Genomic DNA, 23793 nt, shown 5'->3' with positions numbered 1-23793 from the left:
AGGCTGGCGCGTGGCTGGAGCCACCTTAAGGTGTCAGTGTGGGGGAGGGACAGACGGGCTGCGGGGGAGGGCAGGGTCCTGGTCCGGTGCAGTTCCCATGTTCCCGTTCCCGTCCCGTTGCGCCATGGCCCTGCGGAGGGTGCTGGCGCTGGGGGCGGCCCTGGGGCGCCGCGGCTGCTGCTCCAAGGTGCGGCCGGGGCTCCGAAGGGCGCTCCGGTCCTGACGTGGCCACTCGGCCTCGTGCCCTCGGCCGCGATCAGACCCTCCCCAGTGCATCGCTGACGGGTCCTCGTTGTTCCCCCGCAGCCCTCGCTGCCCGCTGACTTCGTGGAGGCGCTGAGGGCCGTGGTTGGGGCCCCCAATGTCTCCACGGCCACAGCAGTGCGGGAGCAGCACGGCCACGATGAGTCCATGCACCCGTGAGTGCCCCTGGAGCTGGGAGCCCCGGGCAGGGGTCTGGGCAGGGGAAGGACCGTGGGAGAGGACCGGGTCTGGGAATATTTGGGTGGAGCAGGGCCCGTGGGGAAGGAAAGGGGCGTGTGACAAGTGGCAGGTTGGGGAAGAGCCACGGGGAGAGTCCAGTGGTCAGGTCAGTTGGTCAGTGGTGCTGCCCGTCCCCCAGCTGTGCCCCCCCGGACGTCGTGGTGTGGCCCCAGGCGGTGGGGCAGGTGCAGGAGCTGGCAGCCCTCTGCCACCGCTGCCGTGTGCCCATGGTGCCCTTTGGCACGGGTACCGGCCTGGAAGGAGGCGTCAATGCCGTGCAGGTATCGGCTCCCCCGGCCCCCCCCGACCCCCGGGGGCTCTGGGTGCCCGGCCGTGCCCAGAGCCCCGGTGCCCCTGTGCCAGGGCGGCGTCTGCTTCGACCTGAGCCGCATGGACGCCATCGCGGAGCTGAGCCTCGAGGACTTCTCGGTGACAGTGGAGCCCGGAGTGACCCGCAAGGGCCTCAACAAGCACCTGCGTGGCACCGGGCTCTGGTTTCCTGTCGGTACCGTCGGCATGAGGGGGGTCATGGGGCTGGGGATGACAGCACTGGAAATGCTGGGTATTGCTGTACAGGTGGGCATGGTGGCAGTATTGGGGTACTGTGGTGTCCACAGGTGTGCTCTGCTCCCAGGGGTGCTCATGGGAATGGTAGTTCTATATCCCCATTCATTTTGGGGATGCCCTTAGTTTTGTTGTGGTTGAGGTCCAAGTGGTGTCCATGTGGGAGTGGACACCATCCCCACGTGCCTCCCCGGGCCCCCCCTGCTCGCAGACCCTGGTGCGGACGCCTCGCTGTGTGGCATGGCCGCCACGGGCGCATCGGGCACCAACGCGGTGCGCTACGGCACCATGCGCCCCAACGTGCTGAACCTGCGCGTGGTGCTGCCGGACGGGCGCCTGCTGCACACCGCCGGCCCCGGCCGCCAGCCCAGGTGGGCGTCGGGGGCAGGGGCTGTGCTGGGCTGGCCTGTGCCATGGGTGCCTGCTCACCAGCTCTGTGCAGGAAGCGGGCGGCCGGCTACGACCTGACCTCGCTCTTCGTGGGCTCCGAGGGCACTCTGGGCTTCCTGACCCAGGCCACGCTGCGCCTGCACCCGCTGCCCGAGGCCACCGCTGTCACCATCGCCTCCTTCCCCAGCGTGGGGGCGGCCGTGGGTTGCACCGTGCAGGTGCTGCAGGCTGCCGTGCCTGTGGCCCGCATCGGTGAGTGCCCGCCGGCAGAGGTGGGGCTGGGGGTCCCAGTGCTGGTGCTGGAGCTCAACGCTGCCTCCTCCCACCCAGAGTTCCTGGATGAGGTGATGGCGGATGCCTGCAGCCGCTTCAGTAGGATGGAGCTGCCAGCGGCAGCCACGCTCCTCCTGGAGCTGCACGGCTCCCGGCAAAGCCTGGCTGAGCAGCAGCAGCAGATGGGTATGGCTGGGAATAGGGAGGAAGAGAGCGTGTGGGATTGGGACCATAATCAACACCCAGGGACGAGGGATGGGTGCCCAGGGACAGGGGAACCAGGGTGTTCTGAAGTGTGGTGCTGGAGGGCCATGATGTGACACTGGAGTAAGTGGTGGATGTCTAGGATATGGGACAATGGGACCAGGCATGTCCTGGGATGAGGGATGGGTGCTCAGGCTGGGTGGGAGTTGGAGACCCTCATCAGGATGAGGGACAAGTGCCCAGAGCCTAAAATTGGGAGACTGAATGGCTGCCTATGGAGAGAGGATGGGAGATCAGGGATGTCCTGAGGAGAGGGATAGGTGCTCAGGACCAAGGAGAGGGGAGCAGCAATGGGTGCTTGGGATGGGGACTGGGAAGACATCAGGCTGGGGGTCTGCTGAGGGGCTCATGGAGATGGGACAGGGGGACCGGGGTGTCAGAGGGTGGTGGACAGGGACTCAAGGACAAGGGGCAGAGGAACCAGGAGTATCCCAGGATGTGGGATGGGCCCATGGGCACTGGTGAGGGCTGGGTGCCTGGGGGTGCCGTGGGTCCTGTCCCAGAGCTCGTGGTCACCACCAGAGGAGATGGTGCGGCAGAGCAGCGGCTCCAGCCTGGCCTGGGCGGAGGGGCAGCAGGAGCGCGAGCAGCTCTGGTCCATGCGCCACAACGCCTGGTACGCTGCCCTGGCGCTGCGGCCCGGCTGCCAGGTGAGGCACAAGGAGGGGGAGAATGGCGACAGCGCCCCCGGGGCTGCGAGTGCCACAGCTCTGCCCTCCCTGGCCCAGGGCTACTCCACGGACGTCTGTGTGCCCATTTCCCGCCTGCCGGACGTGGTGGTGGAGACCAAGCAGGACCTGCAGGCCTCCGGCCTCACCGGTCAGCAGGGCCACAGCCCCCGGGACAGAGGGGCTTGGGGGTCACCATCCTCCACCCACACCCCATCTGACCTGGGCCTTGCAGGACCCATGGTGGGACACGTGGGCGATGGCAACTTCCACTGCATCCTCGTCTTCAACTCCCAGGACCCGGAGGAGGCCCAGCGCATCCACGCCTTCACCCAGCGCCTGGGCAGGTGGGGCCAGGGTGCTGTGGGGGGACGGGGCTGCACAGACAGATGTCCCCATGCCTGTCCCTCCCTGTCCCACAGGCGGGCGCTGGCAGCAGGGGGCACCTGCACCGGCGAGCACGGCGTGGGGCTGGGCAAGCGGGCACTGCTGCAGGAGGAGCTGGGCCAGGAGGGCCTGGACACCCTGCGCTCCATCAAGGCTGCGCTCGATCCCCACAACCTCATGAACCCTGGCAAGGTGCTCTGAGGGGGAGCACCAGCATGGAGCTGGCAGTGGGGAGCCTCAGCCTCTGGAGTCGGGGCCAGGGTGACCATGCTGCCCTGCAGTGCCACTGTTTGTGTCCCCACAAATTCCCCCATCACCACTACTGGAGGTCAGGCATCCTCAAACCCCCAATAAACCCTTTGCACTCGCACTGTCCATGTGCTGTGAAGTTGTTTAGGGGTCAGGACCCCCCAGCCCTTTCCCAAGAGGCCCCTGTCCCAGACAGTACACACAGGGCAGGGCATTGTCAGGGTCCCATTCAGCCACTTCTCCTGAGCTGCTGGTGCCAGGTGGGAGCTCTCTGGGACCTGCTGAGCACATCCCCACATGGCAGGCACAGAGAAGGGGAACTGGAGTGGGTAGGGAGCTCCAGCACCCCACTGGCATCACCTGCTTCACCAAGAAAGCCAGTAAAATAAAATAACAGTGAATATTTTATTGAACATTGTTTTAATACCATATCAAAACACCTTGACTAATGAAGGAAGCTCCCCCCAAGCTCTGAACTCTTTTTTTCCCCTGTTTTTTTTTTAATATATAAATACAGAAAGGTTTCCCGCAGGGGCACGGCCACCGGCAGGGGAGGTCTCACCAACGAAAACGCGCCCGCCGCGCCAGGAGGGGACGGGGATGGGCGAGGGGGGTCACTGCCATGAAATGACACCATCTTGGCACCTCCAGCAAACCATCCCTGTGACTAGGGGTGGCTGGGGGCATCTGGGGAGCCACTGGGGCCATCCCCATGCCCTCCTCAAAAGGGTCCAACTCAAAGCCGATGGAAAAGAAAGAGGGGAGGCGGTTTTGGCAAGGGGAGCCCGGCGAGGGGGCACGGGAGGGGCGGCGGGGATGCTGCAGCTCTCCAGTCTCTGAGTGGTTATAGCTGAGTTAAAGAGTGACCAGTCTGTAAACATCACCGGGGCAGGGAAGCTCAAATTGAAGAACACGCCAGTCAACACGAAGCTTCAGTTGTGGTTTGTTGTTTGGTATTTTTTTTGTCCATTTTCTCTTTTTTTCTTCTTTTTTTTCCTTTTTTTTTTCCTTTTTTTTTTCTCATTGTAAACACTTGAAAGACAGACCCCTGCGACTCAGCAGGGGGGAGCAGTGGCCCCGCTCCCGGCGTGGGGCAGAGTCCCCATCTCAACGCTGCCGGGGCTGGGGTGGAGATCTCCAAAAGGGAGATGGGAGAGAGGAGAAATTTCCCATTTAGTCAGTGCAAAAAAACCGAGCAGAGCCCCCGGGCGAGTCCGGGTGGGAGGTGGGGGGTGCCGGTGAGAAACGCCGCGTGCTCCGTTTGGCCGGCTGTCCCCCGGCAGCTTTCCCCTTTGGCTTCGGGGAGAAAAGCCAAACATCATGGCAGGGCTTCGGCCGAGGGCGTCCCCGGGGCCTCCCTGGCAGGCAGAGCTCTCCTGGTGACCAGCGGCTGGAGGGGAGAGCAGGTCGCTCCGCTTTTCTCACACTGTCGTCTCCTGGATGTTTTCTTTTTGTTTTGAGTCTTTTAAATTAAAACAAAAAAAAAAAACCCAAAAAACAAAAAACCAAAAAGCAGAAAAATAACAGAACAAATAAAAATAATAAAATAAAATAAAAACTCCGCCGTTGTCCCAAGTGGATTCAAGTTTCTGGGTTTTATTTTTGTCTTCTTGAGGAATTTAAAGTCAGCCCAAAACTCCAGGCGGGGTGGGGGGGACGGGGACAGGAGGTACAGCAGGTTTAGCAAGGTGCCCTGCAAAGGCAGAGAGAGACCGTCCCGGGTGAGGAGCGGGAGCCCCGGCTGTCTTGTCCCACTCTATCCCACCCCATCCTCCACTTCCAGCCCTGGATTTAAACCCATCATGGGAATGTCCCCTCTGAGCAGCCCACCACAGGCTCACCTTAGAGAGAAGTCAGCAAGCACGCTCGGCGGGTCAATCAGAAGGATGCTCTGGGCAAGATCTGTTCACTTCAAACCATGAGTCTATACAGCTGCAAGAGGAGAGCATGTTACCACCATGCTGCCAAGCCTCAGGTGTCCCTGTCTGTCCCCTTGCCACCCGCCTGGCTGTCCCCTCGTGGTACCTTTTGTGATAAATGCAGAGGCAGGGCAGCCTGGCTATCGTGTCCCCCTGCAGCAGCTCCTCCAGGCAGATCACGCACTCGCCGGCATCCTTGGTCAGCACATCATCTGGGAGGGGAGGACAGGGCAGCAGTGAGAGGGGACCACCACAGCATTCCCCTCCCTGGGATGGAGGGGAGCCCAGGGTCACTGCTGCGGGGGCAGCTGGAATGGGATGGGATGGCAACAGTGCTGGAAAACACTGACAGGAGGCTCATGTGGAGACACAGGGGGGACACAAGTCTGAGACATCTGGAGTCAACTCAGCTCCTACCCCTGGATCCAAAAATTCAACAACCAGCAGGGGGTGAGGATCACTCCCATACCAGTGGTCAGGAAAGAGGTGGGAGATGCCAGAGCTTGCAGCCCAGTGCTCAGCCACTCTGCCAGCAAGGAGGGGAGGAAGGACAGGACCCTTTGGGGGGCATCCCAGGAGGACACGCGCCAGCAGGGCTCCCTCTGGCACAGAGGGGAGGGGACGGGGCCCCCTCGGGGCAGGGGGCTGTGTTACAAAGGAGCCCAAAAGCAAAAGCAGCAGGCTTGAGCCATGACAGGGGAGCAGAGCAGAGCAGCACCATCCTGCTGGAGCACAGCCCTTTTGGGAAGCCCAGCCAAGCCACCCGCCCGCAGCAAATCTCTGCTGCCAGCCCAGAGCCATCCCAGGGCGGCAGGACGCCGCGTCCCCCACACAGCCTGGCCCTTACCGTTGTAGGAGAGGCGAGGTTTGCTCAAACACATGATAAAGTGCATTTCCATCTCATCAGAAGCCACAGATTTGGAGCAAATGGGGCACTTGAAACCTGGAAGGAGAGCAGAGAGACGAGCCCTTAGCGAGGGCAAGAGTGGCCCGCCCTGCATCCCGGGGAATCCCTGGGGCTGTGGTGGGGCAGGGCAGCGGGCAGCCCCTCACCTGCTGCCTGCATGGTGACCCTCACCCCACACAGCACCCACTGGGCACCCGCTCATCCTGTGCCAGCCTCCAGCAGCCTCCAGCGTGGGGGGACAGCCACGGAGCCGGGGACAGCGAGGAGCTGGTGCGCTGGCCGTCCCCGCGCCCGCCGCGCAGAGGGCACGGACAGCGTGCCAAGGCAGTGCCCACGTGGCCATCAGCTGCTGCCAGGCCTTAAAGGGCGAGCAGCAGCCTGGGGCATGCAGCACCCAGCCACTGGCAAGTGCAGGGGCACGTCCCTGTGCCTGGACAGTGCTGTCCCTGCTGCCAGAGCTTGGCACCACATGGTTGAGCCAGAAAAGCTGCAAGAAGTTTATTCTATGTCTGCAGCAGAGAACTGGCAGATTGGAGTTTTAAAACACAAATGGCTGCTTTGTCCAGCTTTCACAGGAGTGAAGTGGGTGCTCACCCCTCTGATGCCAGCCTGCCTTTCCAGAAGTAGGGGACACTTCAAGCTGATGAGGCAGCTTGACCTTGGTCCTGCCTTGGTGATCTGGGTTCATGGGTGAAGCTGGATGGGTTGCCCAGATCTTCTCTGTGACCTTGCCTGGGGTTGTGCCAGGGTGCCATCAGCTGCTCGAGCCATGCAGACCATCACACCACCGTCCCCAGCCCCACTGAGTGAGGCTGCCCCAAACACAGTTTGTAAGCCCCAAATTCACAAGGAGCAGAACCCCAAGCAGAGCTGTAGGTCACCCATCTGGGACTCCCTGCCCTTCCACTGCAGCCAGCTCAAGGCCATGTGGTTTGTCACTGCCCAGCAGAGCAGCACAGTGCAGCTCGAGCTGAACACGCGCATGCCACCACCACGGGTTTGCACCAGAATATCCAGCAATTCCCTGCCTGCAGAGAGGGAGAGGGTAATTTAAGGATCTGCCTTCTAAAAGCAGATCAGGTTTGACTGCAGTGCTGCTTAAGAGCTTTCTTCATATATATGCATAGGCTGCTCAAGAACAAAAAGAAAAATAATGTACACAAATTATCTAAGGATGAATCAGGTTCTTGTTTGCCACCACACGGATGTGGACAGGGCATTTTTTTTTTTGCTTCTTGTAAGGGAGAAAGTACAGGGTGGCTTTAAGGAGAGGCAGCTCAGACCTCTGCTGTGCAAACAGCCCCTCTAACTTCTCAACACTCCAGTGCTCATTAGCAACAGTGATAAATACAGTTTACTTCCCAGGTCCTTGGATGCTGCCCCTCCAGAGTGTTGTTAATTCCCAGGAGGGTGCAGCAAGAATGAGCACCATGGATGGTATGGGATTGGCTCTAAAAGTACTTGCTAAAGGAAGGAGCTGTCAAGCCCAGGGGTCCCTTCAGTGGGGTGTCCTGCTGGCCTGCAGCATTGCCACGCTGGGAACACATCCCTGCCTCAGCCCGGTCGAGCCACAGGGTCTCTGCTGTGAGTGCAGCCCCCACTGCACCAAGCCCCAGGCGCTAGGGCAGTGCGGCAGCCAGGGCCTCGTGGGCAGCAGCACCGATCTGCCTTCTCCTCTCCAGCCTAATTTTACTCCTGACCGATTTATACCTTGTGGCAGCCATGCCCATTAGCTGAAGTAGCTGGTTTTTTCCTCCTCCCGAGTGTTTACTTGCCCGGTGTATTTATAGCACGGAGAGCTCGGATGGCCTCCCAGCCTGCCTGCTGCAAGACCCAGCTGGCCTCCCCTTGCCAGACACCCTCCCGCTGCCCTGGCCCCGCCCGGAGCCAATCCTGCTGGGACAGCCCCGGGCACTGCTTTCCAGCGGCAACTCCCTGCAACGGCTGGGAAGGGCTCCCTTTGGGAAAGGCATTTTGTCTGCAAACTCCGTGTTAGGGCACGGCATTTGTAGAGGTTCAGTACTGCTCCCTGGGCTGTGTGTGGGCAGACCTCGTTTCCTCTGGTCTCCCCTTTTCTGTGCCAATGTGTTATTTTAAACAGCTGTCCCAGATCTGCCAGCTCCGGCAGCACCCGAAGGGATCCTAAGAGACGTGCAACCAATGTAAAGGGAAAAGGCCCCAGCTGAAACTGCCGGGTCTGTGGCTGCCAGCAAAGCAGCAGGGCCAGGCAAAGAGCAGGGTCCTCTGCAGGCTCCAGCGAGCGGCTGTTGCTGTATCTCCAGGCCTCTGTGCTAGCTGGGATAGCTTTAGCACGGTTATAAATAGCCAGCACGAACACTCCTCATGCTCCTCACTGCTCCCTGGGCAGCTGGCTGGGGCACCGGGGCTCCTGACACCGCCACAGCCCCATGGCAAGGACAGGGGGACATTGGGCAGACGGAGGGGCCCAGGCTCAAGCCCCAGCACGTATGTGGCATCCTCCAGCCAGACAGGTCTGGGGGCTGAGCCAAGTGCAGAAGCACACACACACTTTTCTGGCTCTGCACGTCACAAGATGGAGGCGGGGGGGAAAGGGAAGATGAATATGCAGTTGTGTAAATCCTCAAGTTTGAGCAGGAGCAGGAGCTGGTGTGGAAAGGCCCCCAGGGCAGGGGGCTGCTCTGCACCCCAGCTGTCAGCACAAATACTTGACATTGCAAAAGCAACTGCTTGTGTGTTTCCTTCATGGCAGGCACAGCAGCCCAGCAGTAGTGGGAAAGGGGAGGCAGAGGTGAATTCCCTCACCCCTTCTCCCAGTGACCTTTGGGTGAAGGTGACAGGCAGAGAACCAGCGAGGCCAGCACCAAACAGCAGCAGGCACCAAGCCTGGTGCCTTGGAGCATCCCTTCCCAGTTCAGGCAGGAGCCCGTCCTGAGGATGAAAGAGCTGCTCTCCACATGGCCAGCCCCCTCCAGGCCATGGTATTTTCCACATTCCCCGAAATCCCCGTTAATTTATCCTGCCTAAGCTGCCAGCCGGAGCAACGCAGGAGATTACATTTTGACAGCTGCTCATGGAAAATTCAGCTCCCTCCCTCCTCCTCAAGCCCTTTCCATCCTCCTCCCACATGCCTATAAAAAAAAAAAGAGAGGAAGGGCCCAGCTATTCCTCCTTGCCTGGGCCTCCCACACCCACGGGGAGACCGGGGGTTGCTGCAGGGAAAGGCCATGGACATTTCCTCCCTCCCAAGGCATCTGGTGTAGCTGGTGAGGCTCCTGCCCATGGCACATTAAACCTGAAGCTGGCACTGTCACCTGTGCAGAAATGTGTGGGCAGGTACCAGAGTAAGAAGAGGAGGGTGCTGCAGGAAGGGGGCTGGCCTGGAAAGGCAGGTTCAGGTCAAGACCTGGACTCCTGTACCTTGCAGGAGACTCTGAGAAAGCCAAGGGCTTTCCAGGGCTGTGAGACACAGGCTGGCAGTGATCTAATCTCTCCAATGGCTTGGTCTAGAAACCAGGAGCAAGTGGCGCTGGTGCTCTCCAGGGGCTACTACCCTCTGAGTATTTTTAGGAAGGTTACATGGTTAATTTTAGAGAGCTGGGCAAAGTAGAACTGGGAACCTCTGAAAATCTTCACCCAGTCCTATGAATGCTGAAAAAAACCTGATGGTTAACCCTCACAGTACCAAAAGCACTGCCACAGAACTGCAAGGAATTTAGTGATGGTGGGAGAATTGAGACACCTTTCCAACCCATTTCTAAGTATACCAAACAGAGATGATTCTGGAGCTGAGATAGGAAATTCCCATCACTTGTGTCTACTGAGCACTACAACAGGGTCAACTACACCATGTCCTGTGAGTGGAAGTGGCTGCTCCCCTCAGGGGTGAGTGAGACCAAGGAGCTGCAACCTACCCCAGATCCCAGGGAAAGGCATGTGCCATGTCCACCTTCACCTGCCAAACCCTGCTCCTGCAGGGTGTGCTTCCAGGCAGATTGCTTACAGGCCACAGAGCAGCCCTGGCAGCAGGACACCCTGGCTCTGTCACTGGCAGGTGGCTGAAACATGGAGAGCTGCAGCTTTTCCACTGCACAGCACCTCCAGCAGTGGAAGACACCGGTGGGGATGATGTGCCCTGAAGGCAGGAGAAAGCAGCAGCCCAGGCACAATGCCAGCAACTGAGCCCATACAGTATTCACCAATGGGATCCCTGGTGGCCCAGTCTCCCACTACTGCCATGGGATAAACCAGGAGCCCTGCAAGTGGGAACGGCAACACAAACTCCCCAAAATGTGCCTGCCCCAGGAGGGATCCCTTCTCTGGTGCCCAGCCACCCCACAGGACACCTGGAGAACCAGAGAGCTTGGGTAAGCTCCAGGCTGCCTGATGATCATGGAAGATTTGGAAACCTCAGCTACACAGCCCATCTCCATGCCTCGAGAGAGCATCCTGGGCTCCCAGCCAAGGGAGCTGGCTTATACCAGGTGAGGATGTGTCCAAACATGAGATAAAACCAGGGAATATTTGGTCCGAGCATTCAGTCCTGGTGCCTCCTCCTTGCTGAATAAACCATGAGCATCCCACCTTCCACCAGGGCTTTCCTAAACAAGCACCAGGTGGAAGCAGGAATACATGGATCATCTTGGAAAAACCTAGACTAGAAATTGAAGAGGAGGGAAAGACTGAAGCACCAGTTGGTCAGCCTTAAGCATATGGGGTTGGGAGAGGCAAAGGGGTTCCAAGTCCTCCCCTTCCCTGCCCCTTCAAGGGCTCCAGCACAGCCCCAGGAGGGAAGAAGGGATCAGGGAGAAGTTGTCCTCTGTGCCAGCCAAGTGAAGGAAATACGAAGAGCCAAGATACTCAGACCCAACACCTCCTAGAAAATAAATTCCTTGTGGGTTTAAAGCAGCCTCATTTTTTTTAAAGTGACGGTCACAGAGCTGCACATTGGAAATGGCACATGGATGCACAGAGCACCTCTCCAGCCTGGGAGAGGTGCTGGGGCACAACAGGGACCTGGCAGCTGAGGACTCCATGAGGGCCCCCTCACCAGTGGGAGCCCACCATGGAAGTGATGCTCTCCCAGCCTCAGTGATGCAGTTGGGTGATGCTGCAGGAGGAGCATCAAGTGCCTGCAGGCCAGGATCCACATCCCCCTGCAGAAGGAAATGGGATGGCATGGGCAGAGGCAGGAGCCAAGGCCCAAGGCAGCCCTGCTGCCCTGGCAGGACTCAAGGCACTGGGTGAACTCTGGCTATTGTGCAGCACAAGGGCTGACACGAGCAGGGACACGTAGGCAGGAAGGAGTAAAGCACTTAAGCTGCCTCATTTGCCAGCTTTGAAAAAGCAAGTGTCCTTCCTCCTGATTCAAGGCTGCAGAGAGGTGGGTGAACATAAAGGATGGGCCCGGAGTGGAAATAAGATATCCCACCTTCCTGGGGATGGAAGGGAGGCAGGGCTGGGGGAGGCCAGTGAACCAGCCCCAGATGATCAGCCAAGCAGGGGATGTGGCTTGGATGGGACATCTCTGGATGGCAGTGCTTGGAAAGAAACTCAACCATTTGTGCTGCCTTGGCAGGGAGATGGTCTTGCTCCATCCCCATCCTGCCCCACCATTTCCTCATTGATTGAGTCAGTTCAGCTTGCTGAGAAGGGAGAAAATAAATGTTTGTAATATGAAAGCAGCACCCCAGAAAGAAGCTACTTGTGTGCAAGGCCAGGTTTTCCAAGGTCTAAGAAAAGCTGTCCCTGGTGTGCAGCAGCTCCTGGCAAAGTCCCCGGGTGGCAGGTGTCTGCTGTCAGGTCAGCCACACACCAGCCATGGAACACAAAGCTGGCCAAGGTCAGCACCATCCTAATGCTCAACACATTGTTTTGGAGGCACCTCTGTCCACTCCCACCTGACTCAAGCCACAAAGAGGAGATATAGCAGCAAGGACAAGGCATTAGTGCTTCAGGTGGGATGTAGGGAAGCCACCGGGGTCAGAGAGACGCAGGACACAGAGCAGAGGGGCTGGGTGACACCACATCACAGAAGCCCAAGGCTAGCTTGCTGCAAACCAGGAGGCAGAGCTATTTTTTTTTTAATCCAGCTGGATTCTTATGGAGGTGGTGGGGGAGGATGGGAAGAAGGAGAACAGATTGCAGTTTTGGGGCTGAGGAAAGCTGGAGAGTTGGAAAGGAGCAGGAGACATGGGAGAGGGAACCCCACAGAAACATTTGCTCCAGAGCACCCAAAGCTATAAATTCTCAGCAGATGGGTACAACAAAGCCTTACAAAACTCCTCAGCATAGCTCACAGACACTGAGAAGCAGGAGGGCAAAGAGGCCTGGTTATATGGCCACAGTACCCTCCTTGCCTGTCATTGTTTAAATATTGCTCCTTTCATGGTTGTAATTGCAATTTTTGAACAGAAGCACTTATGCTGAGACAGAGATCACTTCCCTCCTATAGCTCAGGCTATGCTGCAGGATCAGTTCCCCCCAGACCTGGATGAAAAAGGCAACTTCTCAGGGTCACCCTGTCTTCTGGCAAGTCCTAGTTTATGGCAGAAACACTCCCTCAGCTGCTGGGAACAGGTTTCATAAGGAAGAATGCATAGCCCAAAGCTAATTTTAGCACCTCAGAGAAGAGCAAAGTTAAGCAGAGGGGTCCTGGGTGATAGCCCAGTGAAGGCATTAACACCTCCAACTCCTGCTGTCAGGCTGCAGGGCTCAGATTTACCAAGCTACAAGCTTATCCAGGGCTCCTGCTAATCACAAAACAGGTCTGGGGCCATCTCACTGCTCAGGAGAACTCAGGGATGCTCTGGTGCTGCCTCCACACCTCTCAAGGGATGCTCAGGTGTTCAAATTCACTGCCCAGAGAGAACAACGATCCTGCAGGCACACCTAGGACATTCCAAAGGGTTTGCCTGAATGCCTCCCACGTATTTCTCACAGGAAGGAGGAGACCCAGCCAAAGCCCTGCTGTGGGCAGCAAGCATCCACAAGCCAGCAGGGTAATGAGGGGGTCCCAGGTGATGAAATGGAGCACAGGGGATCCTCTGGCAGCACAGTGAGATGCAGCAATTTGGAAATCAGAGCAGGAAGGGGCAGAGTTTGGCACTTTGGCTTGGCAAGGGCTGGGAGGGAGCAGCGAGGCAACGTCACGAGGGGAATGCTGAGGTGACTCATTCCTGACTAAGACATCCGCTGGGGAGGCACCCACGGAGTCCCCACTGCCAGCATCCAGCACGGGGCAGCTGCCAGAGGAATTCCCGCTTCTGGAAAGGTTGAGACACCAAAGCCTGACCTGAACCACTCCCAAACACAGCCGGATCTGACCCCATGGGGTGATTTGCTTCCTGGCCTCTGGGTTTTCTCAAAGCAAAAAATTTGTGCTTTGATGCTGCCGAGGCTCCATCACACCTCATGTTCAGATGATCTCTTGGGAGGATGATGGGACACTCCAGAGGCACATGATGACTCTGGCTTTGTGATGCTGGGAGTATGGCCAAGCACTGACTGCACACATGCACCCCTCCAGCCAGGAAGAGATCCCAAACAGCTCCTGAGACACCTCTTCCCCAGGCATTCCACAGCACTGCACAAAGAGCATGGTGGAGGGTGTCTCTGTGCCCGGGACATGCTGGCAGGATCACTGAGGCAACTGCTTTTCATCAGTGCAACACCCCCAATCCTTGGGGTGCGTGGAAAGGACACGCTGCTTTTTGGGGTAGAGAAAGGGCAATTTTTATGTAGTGGGCAGCAAACAGAGCATAAAAGGCACACAGAATTGCACCCACAAGCAGTGCATGGCTGGGGAACACTTGCAGCCAGTTCACAGTGGTTGTTTCTGCAGAAAGAAAAAAAAAAAAAAAATTTGAAATTTTTCCACTACTGGAAAAAAAAAAATCTTAGTGGGGAGCATGCTGCAGAGCAAGCCCTGACCTCACCTGCCCCTCACATGGTAGGAAGGGCTGCCTGGCACAGAGCATCTCCCTGCTCCCCAGGAGTGACTGTGACTGCTGAGGGATACCCAGTGAACACCCCAGGTGAACCTCCAACATGAAAAGGGCTCCTTCTGAGGAAGGAGACAGAGGGGCTGCAGATGACAAAAATCACACCTGTGGGATTTGAAGTTCTCTCTTCCCCATCACTAAAGGCAACATCTAGAAGAGCAGAGTGTAACCCCACTTCCAGAGCTGGGCAGGGCCATGTGAAGCAGCATTCACCCAGGACTAGGTGCAGGTGTTTTGTACCTGTCTACAGGGAGCAAAAAGAAATCAAAGGCATCTAAAAATGCCCTCAGAAGGATAAGATCCAGGCAAATAGCAGTCTTGAAGGGCTATGAAATCAGGAGCACAATAAATAAAAAAGTTTCAGAGCAGCAAGATCTGACCAGGGATAACCTGAAATGCCAAGGCAGTGTGCTCAGCCCCAGCTGAACAGGGGGCTGGCCCCAAAACTGATCTCAGCCCAAAATGACTTGATCTCCCTGCAGACAGTAATTTAAGCCATCTGCCTAGAACCAACCCTGTTTCCTTTTCCCTGGCTACAGATGTACAGGCCTTGGATGCTTAAAGGTGGATCTAATTCCCCTGGAGCAGTTCTGACAAAGTGCAACTCCATCACCTTATAGGAAGAGCTCCCAAATGAATTACTGCAATTACCCTGGCTGCAGGAGAAACTGCAGGTTTTCCCTTCACTGGTGACAAAGACTTCTCCAAAAAACAATCCCCCAAACACCCACCACCTCAAGCTGTAATGCAAGCATCCAGGATGTGAAGAGCAGAGCTCCCAGCACCACCCTCAAATCACTGAGCTGTGATCAGAGAAACTCACAGCCATGGTGAAAGCAGGGGGAGAAGGAAGAGAGCTGTCTTTTGAGGCAGCAACAGGCAGAGACACAGAGGACATGGAAATGTCAGTGGCCTCATCCTGGAAGGAAACAAAATGCTGGGCAGGGATGTGGGACAGGGTCAGCATCACTCAGTTCTCCTCCTGACTGTTGCTTTCCCCCTCTTGTGTTGCAGGCAGCTGGCCTCTAAAAATACCCACTGTTGTCATGCTGTCCTGCCTGCCTGGGCCAGGAAACAGCTCTGAGCAGCTTTCAGTTCCATTCTTCATCTGTGCTGCTGTGCTTCCCTCATCAGGATGTGCCCCAGCCCCTCTTCTGTGCCTGGCAGGTGACAGTCACTCAGGAACTATGGCCATAACTTGACAAGACTCAATGAACCAAGGGTGCTAACTAATACACAATCCCGGGGAATTTCTGCTAGGGTTGTTAAAATCAGCAAAAAGGTAAACATCTGCACAGCATCTCTCTGCTTCTCTACAAAGTGCCACGAGACTGTTCCAAGGCACAGTCTAGTTTCATGCCACTGATGGGAGCCCCACAGTCACAAGAGCTTGCATGAGCACAGGGAGTCACAAATTTCCCAAGCTCATTAAACCCATGACACCACAACTGTCCCAGGGTCAGCCTGGTGCTGATGCTGGCCAGCTCTGGTCTGTAGGGAAGGAGGGGAGAGAAGAGCCAGTTTCACCTCAGAGGTGCAGTACAGCCTCTGCAATGGTGAGGTGCCATCCCCACTGGCAAAATACACCCTGGATGGAACACCCCCAGCTGCCCACAGACCCAGCGCTGGGGCTGAGCAATGCATCTGCTCAGGCTCAGCTGGTGGCACATGGCACAACTCTGGCAGCCTGGGGGCACAGAGACCACAGCAAGGAGCACCAATGTATCAAATCCTGTGCCAGCAGCACAGAAATGAGCCATGAACTGCCTGTTGCTTCTCTGGCCTTTCCTTCCACCTTCCTCGAATCCCAGATTGTACGGACATGCAGTGGGCTGGAAAGTTAAACCATGATGAGAGAGGAACAGCTCCTGTCCCCCACCACAGGCACTCCCCTCCCCTGCCTGCAGCCCAGCAGGGCAGGAAACCTGCCAGCAGCTGGGCTCTGCCCACGGGAAGTGCTGTGCAGCGGCACGAGAAGAGGCCCCAGGCAGCAGAGCTTCCTGAAGCTGCACCTCCAACAGCCTCCCATCAAAAAGCACTGCAAGGACAGCAGGAGCACCCCAAGAGCTACTCAAACCCCCAGTGGGTTCAGCTGCATTTGAAAGCTGTCTGATGGAACTTGTGTAGGGAAAATGTTTAACCAGCTTTAACCATTCTTGCTCTATCTGAAATTAAAAAATTGGCGTCTCTGCAGAGGGAGGCTTGTTGTACTCTGATGTACAGCCAGACCAAAGCAGGTGGGAAAAGTGCTCTGCATCAGGGCCTGCTGCTTTACAGCATCACTTGGCTGCTCATGCACATCACTCCCAAGCCCTTATGATTTCAGTTTTCAAGGGAACCAGCAGAAAGCCAGGTCACATTTACTCAAAACCAAGTACTCAGCATATCTGAGGTTTTGGTGTACCAGCAGCAATGCCATGAAATGCATCTCGTGGTTTCTCACTGTCTGCTTGGGGCACCACAAGACTGATCCCTGCAAAGGGAATTTATTCAAAGACCCCTTTGCTGCCAGTCTGATCTGTCACATGAGAGATTACATCGGAGGGGAGGAAAACACCTTTTTTTTTTTTTCCCCTCTTCCTCCAAAGTGGGCTTTTCTCCCTCCCTGCACTTCTCTTGAAATTAATTTTCAGCATTTAGCAGCATTTTCCCATGACTCTGCACGGCTGCCTTGGCCAGGCGCCAGCCTGATACTGCTCCTCCACCAAAGATGTCTGTATCTGATTGATCCTCCGGCCACTAAACGAGAGAGAGAGCAGAGAGAAGCCTAAGTAGCACATTAATAAATAAGAGAAGCCTTTACGGTTATTCCAGTCACTGGAACAAACATCCCAGCAAAACAAACCAGCATGGGATAAACTTACGTCACACGCTGGGAAGACAATCCTGGCTGGGAAGTGGGTCAGCCCAGGAGCACGAGAGCATCATTCTCAGCATCTCCAGAAGATACGAGTGCAGAAGAGGGAGAGGGCACCCAGCTACCCTACACTGATTTATGCACAGGTTTATGGAGGAGAGAGCCCAGCTGATGTGGGCCTGAAGAAAGCAGAGGGATTTCAGAGGGCACTGGGGAGGCAGGGCAGTGCAGACGGGCTGCGCTCGCTCTCGCTGCGAGACTGAAGATAACTGCGGCCAGCGCCGCGTCTCACGCACAACGCCAACGCTGACGCACTGGAACTCCAGCTCTGGTGTCATTCAAGCTCCCTTCCAGACTCCTGCCTTCGGGTGCTCAGCACCTTGCTCTTCTGAAGCCTCTTCCCCCCATCCAGGTGCATGCTGCCCTGGCAGCTGGCTCAGAGAAGGAAGAAGAGGAAGCATCCCCTCCAGACCTGGAGAGCCCAACAGCTGAACATCACCAGCGTGGGGAGTCACTCTGAACACACTTCCCAAATGATCCACAGGTCTGGCAAGGATGCAGGTGCTTGATCTGCTTGTCAGATAGTAACCAGCACCAAACCCACAAAAAGATGATTTGAGGGCAGTGGTCTTTGGAAATTTCCACTAGCAAAAAGAGATTCAGAATGGCAAGTTTGTGCAGACCTTGGGGTGCCCTTCCCCAGGCCCAGCTCCTGGAAGTGGGGAGGGAAGCATATATGATGTCCCAAGTTGAAAACTTCATAGATTCAGTTTGAAGGGAACCACAAGGACCATCAAATCAAACTTCTGGCCCTGAACAGGACAACCCCATGAATCACACCATGTGCCTTGAGAGCCTTGTCCAAATACTTTCTGAACTCTGTCACATTTAGTGCTGCAACCACTTTCCTGGGGAGCCTTGCAGTGCCCAACCACATTCTGGGTGAAAAACCTTTTCCTAACATCCCATGTAAACCTCCCTTAGCACTCCATGATATGCCCTTAGATCCTGTCATTGGTCATAGACAGCAGAGATCAGTGCTGACCCTCTAGTGCCCCTCCTGTGGAAGCTGCAGCCCACAATGAGCTCTGCCCTCAGTTTCTTCTCCACGCAGAAGAAGCCAAGTGTCCTCAGCTGCTCCTCACATGGCTTCCCCTCTAGACCCTTCACTATTTTCATGTCACTCCTCTGGATGCTCTCTAACAGCTTTATATCCTTCTTGTATTGTGGTACCTAAATCTGCACACCAGACTGGAGGTGAGGCCACAGAAGTGCAGAGCAGGACAATCACCTCCCTTGACCAGTTGGCAGTGCTGTGCCTGATACACCATGGGACATGCTGGGCCCATTCTGATTGCCAGAACACACTGGTGACAAGTTGGTGTCAGGACAGCCAGGGCTGAGAACAGTTGACTAGCAAGCTAGAACTCAGCCTTCTTGTTCTGGTGTAGAGACTGCAGTGGCAGGACTATCTGAGGAGCAAGGATTTCCAGGCACCAGTGATAAAAGGCTCAGGGCTCAAAGCTGTCAGAACACAGCAAGGGTTCACCACACAGGCCTCTCCCCAGCTCACAGAGACTGGGGCTGCCCAACACAGCTCACCCTCCAACAAACAACCCCTGTTTCCCACCCTGTTACTCTGAAGCCAGATTGAAGAGCATTTCCAACCTTTTTTGCTCTCAAACTGTGCCTGGAGAAGGACTCAGCCCAGCACCCAGGCTGCCATCTCTGCACTAAAATCCTTCCCATCTTTCTCAGGCTGGGCCCTCCTGCTCCAGGAAAAGTGCTGCTGCTTTGCTCATTTGGCAAAGAAGGTCTCCTGACATTGGTGCTACCAGCATCCAGGACAAATAGCTTGTTTTGTTCAGTGCACAGAAAGTCTGTGACATTCCTGGTGGTAGTGCACAGGAGGATGAGCTAGGCATTTCCTTGGGTTAGCCAGCAGACAAGGAGATATGGATTTATTAGAGCTTCGAACACTCAAGGGCTTTGGGTGATGAGTGGGATTTCCAGATAAACTTTAAGCTACTTACAGCCTCTGCAAACTCCCTTAGATCCTCTGATGAAGATGAATAACATGAGAGATACTAAGAGAACCACACAAAGCTGGAGACATGTAGCACTAAATCACACATCTCCCTTTTCTCCCTTCTTCCCGCTAGCCTTGGCTTTACTGAGAAGTCCTAAATAGTCATAAACCTACAGAGGCAGGGTCAAGTGCTACAGGCAAATTCCAAAATTGTGCAAGATGTGTCATTTTCCACTCATGGAGGCCAAGAAGTAAATCTCAGAAACCCTGGGCAGACAGGGAAATCCCAGAGCAGTTTCAGGTGGTGCTGGAACAGTTACATATCTTGTGTATATGGTGGGTATGCCTTGAGAAAATCCCCATCAGGAAACAGGACTCACCCTGTGAGACAGAGGTGCTGTCCACTCAAAGGGAGGGACAAGCTCCACCACAAAGGTCAGATCTCCTTGCCCACCCCATTTAGAAGGTATATGTAGGTTTCACTGTTCACAAGAGCAGCAGCTCTCCTGGCCTCATCCTGGGACAGGCTAGAGGCCATCAGTATCTAACTGCTCCTCCCATCCTGGCATCCCAGCAGCTGGAGCCCACAGGGATTCAGCAGTGGGCTCTTCTCACTGCCCATCCCCATGTACAGCATCTTACAGTGATGCTGCAGCATTCACTGGCCTTTGGGACCACTTTGCAATCTCCCTCTGCACAGGCTTCCCAGCACAATCCTTCTCTCTTCCTCCCCAGGCACACCTAGCTCTTCTGCAGGCCTTCAACTGCAGAGAGGGAAAGGAGTGACACCAAGTAGGGAAGAGAGCTCAGCCTGGCCCAGCTCACTCCTCAGGGTCCCTTTTTGGGGGGCCTGATGAGCCATGGAGCAGCTGGAGAGACACAGAAACTCTGCATGGCAGATACAGGGAGCGGCGAGGCGCCAAGACTATCTGTGTGCTCCCGTTATCACAGGCACATTGCTGCAACAGCAGCACCTTATCACTGCCCTCATGGCTCCTCCTTGTCCTACTGACGACCCCACAGAGCTCAGGTTGCACTCTGAGCTTCCAGCTCATCCCCCAAACCCAAGTGCTCCTGGAAAAATGTGCATACAACCCACATGGAGAGAACAGCACCATCCAGATCTCAAGAAAGGGACAGGCAGGGCAAGAATCCACTCTCTAGCCCTGTTATCCACAGATTTGAGGGGCTCCTCTCCTTGGTAGTACAGCAGCTCAGGCAGATCCCAGAGATGCCCAGGCATGCCTCGTGCTGAGTGGGTTTGGTACGTTAGTGGGTCCCCTCATCCCCACCCTCGAGTCATCCTTCAAAGGGAGCAGGGACAGTCACGCGCAGCAATGTCAAAGCTCGTCTCCATTTACCAGAGCACTGCTGCTTCAGCACTTTCCAGTGGCTAATGGAGTGGCTCAGCACCACGACAGGAGCAGGTCGATGGGGAGGCAGGGGGGAAAGACACAAGTAGCTCCTGACTGCCCTGCTGGAGGTTAACCAGCTGCAACGGGAGATTAACAGGAATTTCAGCAATCTTGCAGTGGCTTCCCTGCAGTCTCCAAATCCTTCATTAACTTCTTAGACGAAAAGAGGAAAAGTGCAAAAGTTAAATGAGCTCTGACAAGTTTTCAGAAGGGTTTTTAAGCATCCTCCACTCCTTTTGCTATTAATTAGCAATGAGGAAGAACCAGCACCGGGAGAGGCTTCGGCACAGACTGAACAGCTCTCGCTGCTGCCCGCGCACGCTTCAGCTCAGCTCAAATGCTCTCAGAGGGCCCCAAAAGAGGCACCAGAGAAACCCAGTTCTTGCAGCACTTCCCACAGCTCACGCTGCAATCTTTCAAGGGCACCGTGTTTAACTCGCACTAACTCGCTCAAGTGGCTGAAAAACAGCTTACTCCATTTTGCAGCTGGTTTATTTTTCTGAACAGGATTTTGCCTCTCAGCATTGCAGTTTAAAATGTAACTGATACTCTCTGACCAACCACTGTGAGCTGCAGGGTGCTTCTGTAATGAGACCCTCCTCGCTCCAGCACCAGGCACAGCAGAAGCCCCCATGGCCCTCATTCCCAGAGCGGCTTGTGGAATATAGGGAAGGATGCTGTGCCTTTGTCTCTCTCTGCATTTAGAAACCAGAGTAGCAGCACAGTCTGTGCAAGGTCACAGAGCAAGAAAGTTTTTAGGAGTGCTTGGTCTCAACTCTGGTGCCACTTGCCAGCCCCCTCCATCTGCCAGGGAGGATGGCAAGCGCCTGGCTTATCCGGGATCAATAGGAATCAGGCCTGGGGCATCCTGCCACTGAGGATGTAATGCAAGACACACAGCTTCAATCTAACAGAGAAGAGCAGCCCCTGGAGACTGGGCAAAGAGAAAAAAAATCCCAAGATTTATTTTTTTTCCAAGAAGTAGGAAAATGGGCCCCAGGAGACTCTTCTTGTACTTTGTTCTTATCCACTGCTTCAGTCTCAGGCCTTCCTGAAAATGAGGCATTGTCCCAAGGCATATTATGAAATTCCCAGACCACGTCACACAAGGAGAACACAGCATTTGCAAGGGGGACGGGTGGGAGAGAAATCCCAGACTATTCCAGGAAATGCAGGGAGGCATCCCTGAAATGACTTCCCCTCCAGCCAGGAGGGGAAGGGGGACCTCCCACCTTGCTCCCTGTACCCAGCCAAAACTAGGTCAGTGACACAGCCCTGCTCACAACCAGAGCTCCTCTCCAGACACCAGGACACATGGAAGAGTCCAGCCAGGACGGTGAAGGGGGTAACCTTGCCCCTTCCCATAGCCTGACATGTTTCCTGCAGGAGAGCTAAAGAGGCAGGCAGTTCCTCCTCTGCTTCCTCCTCAGCACCACAACACTGCCAGCTGGCTTGAAAAGAGAAAACCCACTTTGGCCTTTCCTTGGCCCTTTATCAGATGAAACAAAGGAAAAAAAAAAAAAAAAAAAAAAAAGGATCCCCACACCTTGCTTTCAAAGGCTTCCTCTGCTCCTTTCCCAGTTTCTAAGGCCGGAAACTGCTACACCTGACTGGCAACCCTCAAACACCTTCAGAAGAGACACAAGGCACTCAGACTGATTGCAAAACCCAAGGTCTTGAGCTACAGCACCTTCAAGACCTCAAGATCACTATCCCCCAAGTCAAAGGGGGGTGGGCTAGGGGTGCCACATCCACTGCTTCATATCCTAAAGCCACACCACCTCCCTTCTAGAAAGCCTCCTTCCTTCACAGCCCCTTCCTCCCTTGACCTTGACACAGATGCCAGCTCCAGCACACACCCGCTCGCCCGTGCCGGGGAGGAGATGGGGATGAGGGTCCACGAGAGGGGCAGCTCCCCCTTCCCGGGTGAACCGCGCCCACCGCCGCCCCCGGACACCCACGGCGGGAGGGGAAGCCGGGGGAAGGCTCGGGGGAGCCGGCACTCACCGCTGTGCGAGCTGAACCACCGCGGCGCGATGTGAAGGGGCAGCGCATCGGCCAGCGAGGCCCTGGCGCCCAGGTACAGCATCCCGTCTCTATGGTGACCGCCTCCCGTCTCCTGGAAACTGTTGCCATGGGCGTACGTGGAGTCGGAGCCCGGACCGCCGCCGCCGCCGCCCGGGGCCCGCTCGGCCTCCCCCGCCGCCCGCGCCGCCGCCGCGTACAGCCCGAAGGGGACGGCGCCGGCCGCCGCCGGGTCCATGCCCATGCCGGCCACCGAGCTGACGGAGCGGCTGCGCAGCCCCATCGCGCCGCCGCCGCCGCCCGCCCGGTAATGGCCGAAGGGGGGCGGCCCCCCCCCTCCGCCCGGCGGCGGCACGGCGCTGTCATCCGTCGACACCCCCGGGAAGGGGCCCCGCGAGCGGGTCGCCGTGCTCTGCTTGCCCCCCATGTGGGCGCCGCCGGGCCGGAGGGAGCCGAGCGACAGCCCCCCGCGGGGAACGGGGCCGCGCCGCCCCCGCTGGGAGGCGAGAGGGGGGCGGAAGGAAGCGGGGGGGCGCGGAGGAGCTACGGGCGAAAACCCATCCCCGCCCCAGGCATCCTCCCCCCGCCGGGCCCGCAGGGGCGAGGGCGCCCCGAGTCCGCCGCCGCCGCCGCCGTCACCCCCGGCGGAGGCCGCCGAGGGCTCCGGGGCCGCGGAGCGGGGAGGGAGCGGCGGGGGAGGGGGGGGGTGGACGCCGGCAGGGTCGCTCCGCCCGCCTCGCTGGTGCCCGGGGCGCGGCCGGGAGCCGGGCGCGGATCAGCTGCGGCCCATGGGCGGCGGGGGCGGCGGGGGCGGCGCGCCCCGCTCCGCTGCGCTGCGCCGGGCACGGCCTCGCTGCGGCCGCCGCCTGGTTGCTGGGCGCCGCGCCGGAGACAATAGCGGCCGGCAGCACGCATGCTCCCGCCCCCCGGCCCCCCCGGCCCGCCGCCCTTAACCCCTGCACCGCCGCCGCCCGGCGCTGCGCGAGCCGCCGCCGCGGGACGCGGAGCCGCCGCCGCACCGACGAGCGGGCGCTGCCCCGCGGAACACAACCCTCGACCCGCGCCACGCACACATCTCGCTCTGCAGCGGGGCCGCGACCGCCCGCGCGCCTCCGCGGCCAGAGCCCCTCCGGAGTGGCCGGGCTCGCACGGGGACCCCCGTCGGGCCGTGGGACCCCCACCGGCTCCTCGGCACTCGCTGGCCCAGTTCACCGGGCCGGGGGCGGGTGGGGGGCGGTGAGCGGCGGGACTACATCTCCCAGCAGTCCCCGTGCGGCGCCGCACAGTGCGCAGGCCCCGCGCAGGCTCCGCGGGGGTGGCCCAAGATGGCGGCGCGCTGGAGCAGCGAGAATGTGGTGGTGGAGTTCCGCGACGCCCAGGT

The 23793-nt window shown here is 57.4% G+C and overlaps 3 protein-coding genes across 5 annotated transcripts in view; 2 read left to right on the top strand and 1 right to left on the bottom strand.

Moving 5' to 3' along the window:
• The first annotated feature begins 57 nt into the window (after positions 1–57).
• On the top strand, positions 58–4790 carry LDHD (lactate dehydrogenase D). 2 transcript variants are annotated; one of them, XM_079316166.1, is made up of 11 exons: positions 58–187; positions 307–419; positions 623–764; positions 847–988; positions 1259–1418; positions 1490–1689; positions 1768–1896; positions 2497–2624; positions 2703–2793; positions 2878–2989; positions 3065–4790. In XM_079316166.1, the coding sequence occupies exons 1-11, from the start codon at positions 98–100 to the stop codon at positions 3228–3230; spliced, it is 1473 nt and encodes a 490-aa protein (XP_079172292.1). In that variant the 5' UTR covers positions 58–97; the 3' UTR covers positions 3231–4790. The 2 variants fall into 2 exon arrangements, with proteins under 2 accessions (XP_079172292.1, XP_079172293.1); XM_079316167.1 differs by lacking the exons at positions 2497–2624; positions 2703–2793.
• On the bottom strand, positions 3665–23192 carry ZNRF1 (zinc and ring finger 1). Of its 2 annotated transcripts, none has more exons than XM_079316170.1 (5): positions 22395–23192; positions 6045–6140; positions 5304–5409; positions 5120–5210; positions 3665–4740 (listed from the first exon to the last, which is right to left on the bottom strand). In XM_079316170.1, the coding sequence occupies exons 1-4, from the start codon at positions 22837–22839 to the stop codon at positions 5153–5155; spliced, it is 705 nt and encodes a 234-aa protein (XP_079172296.1). In that variant the 5' UTR covers positions 22840–23192; the 3' UTR covers positions 3665–4740; positions 5120–5152. The 2 variants fall into 2 exon arrangements, with proteins under 2 accessions (XP_079172296.1, XP_079172295.1); XM_079316169.1 differs by having other exon boundaries at positions 3665–4971; positions 22395–23188.
• Positions 23193–23456: 264 nt separating this feature from the next.
• The window catches only part of WDR59 (WD repeat domain 59), a 48155-nt gene continuing 47818 nt past the window's right edge, over positions 23457–23793 (top strand). Inside the window, exon 1 of the mRNA XM_079316164.1 lies at positions 23457–23791. Within this exon, the coding sequence (XP_079172290.1) occupies positions 23738–23791 (54 nt within the window). The 5' untranslated portion in view covers positions 23457–23737. The remainder of the gene's footprint in view (positions 23792–23793) is intronic.

Source organism: Erithacus rubecula, assembly GCF_903797595.1.
Source record: "Erithacus rubecula genome assembly, chromosome: 12".
Taxonomy (NCBI): Eukaryota; Metazoa; Chordata; class Aves; order Passeriformes; family Muscicapidae; genus Erithacus; species Erithacus rubecula.
The sequence above is the reverse complement of the archived record's forward strand: the minus strand, read 5'-3'. Positions and strand labels throughout refer to the sequence as shown.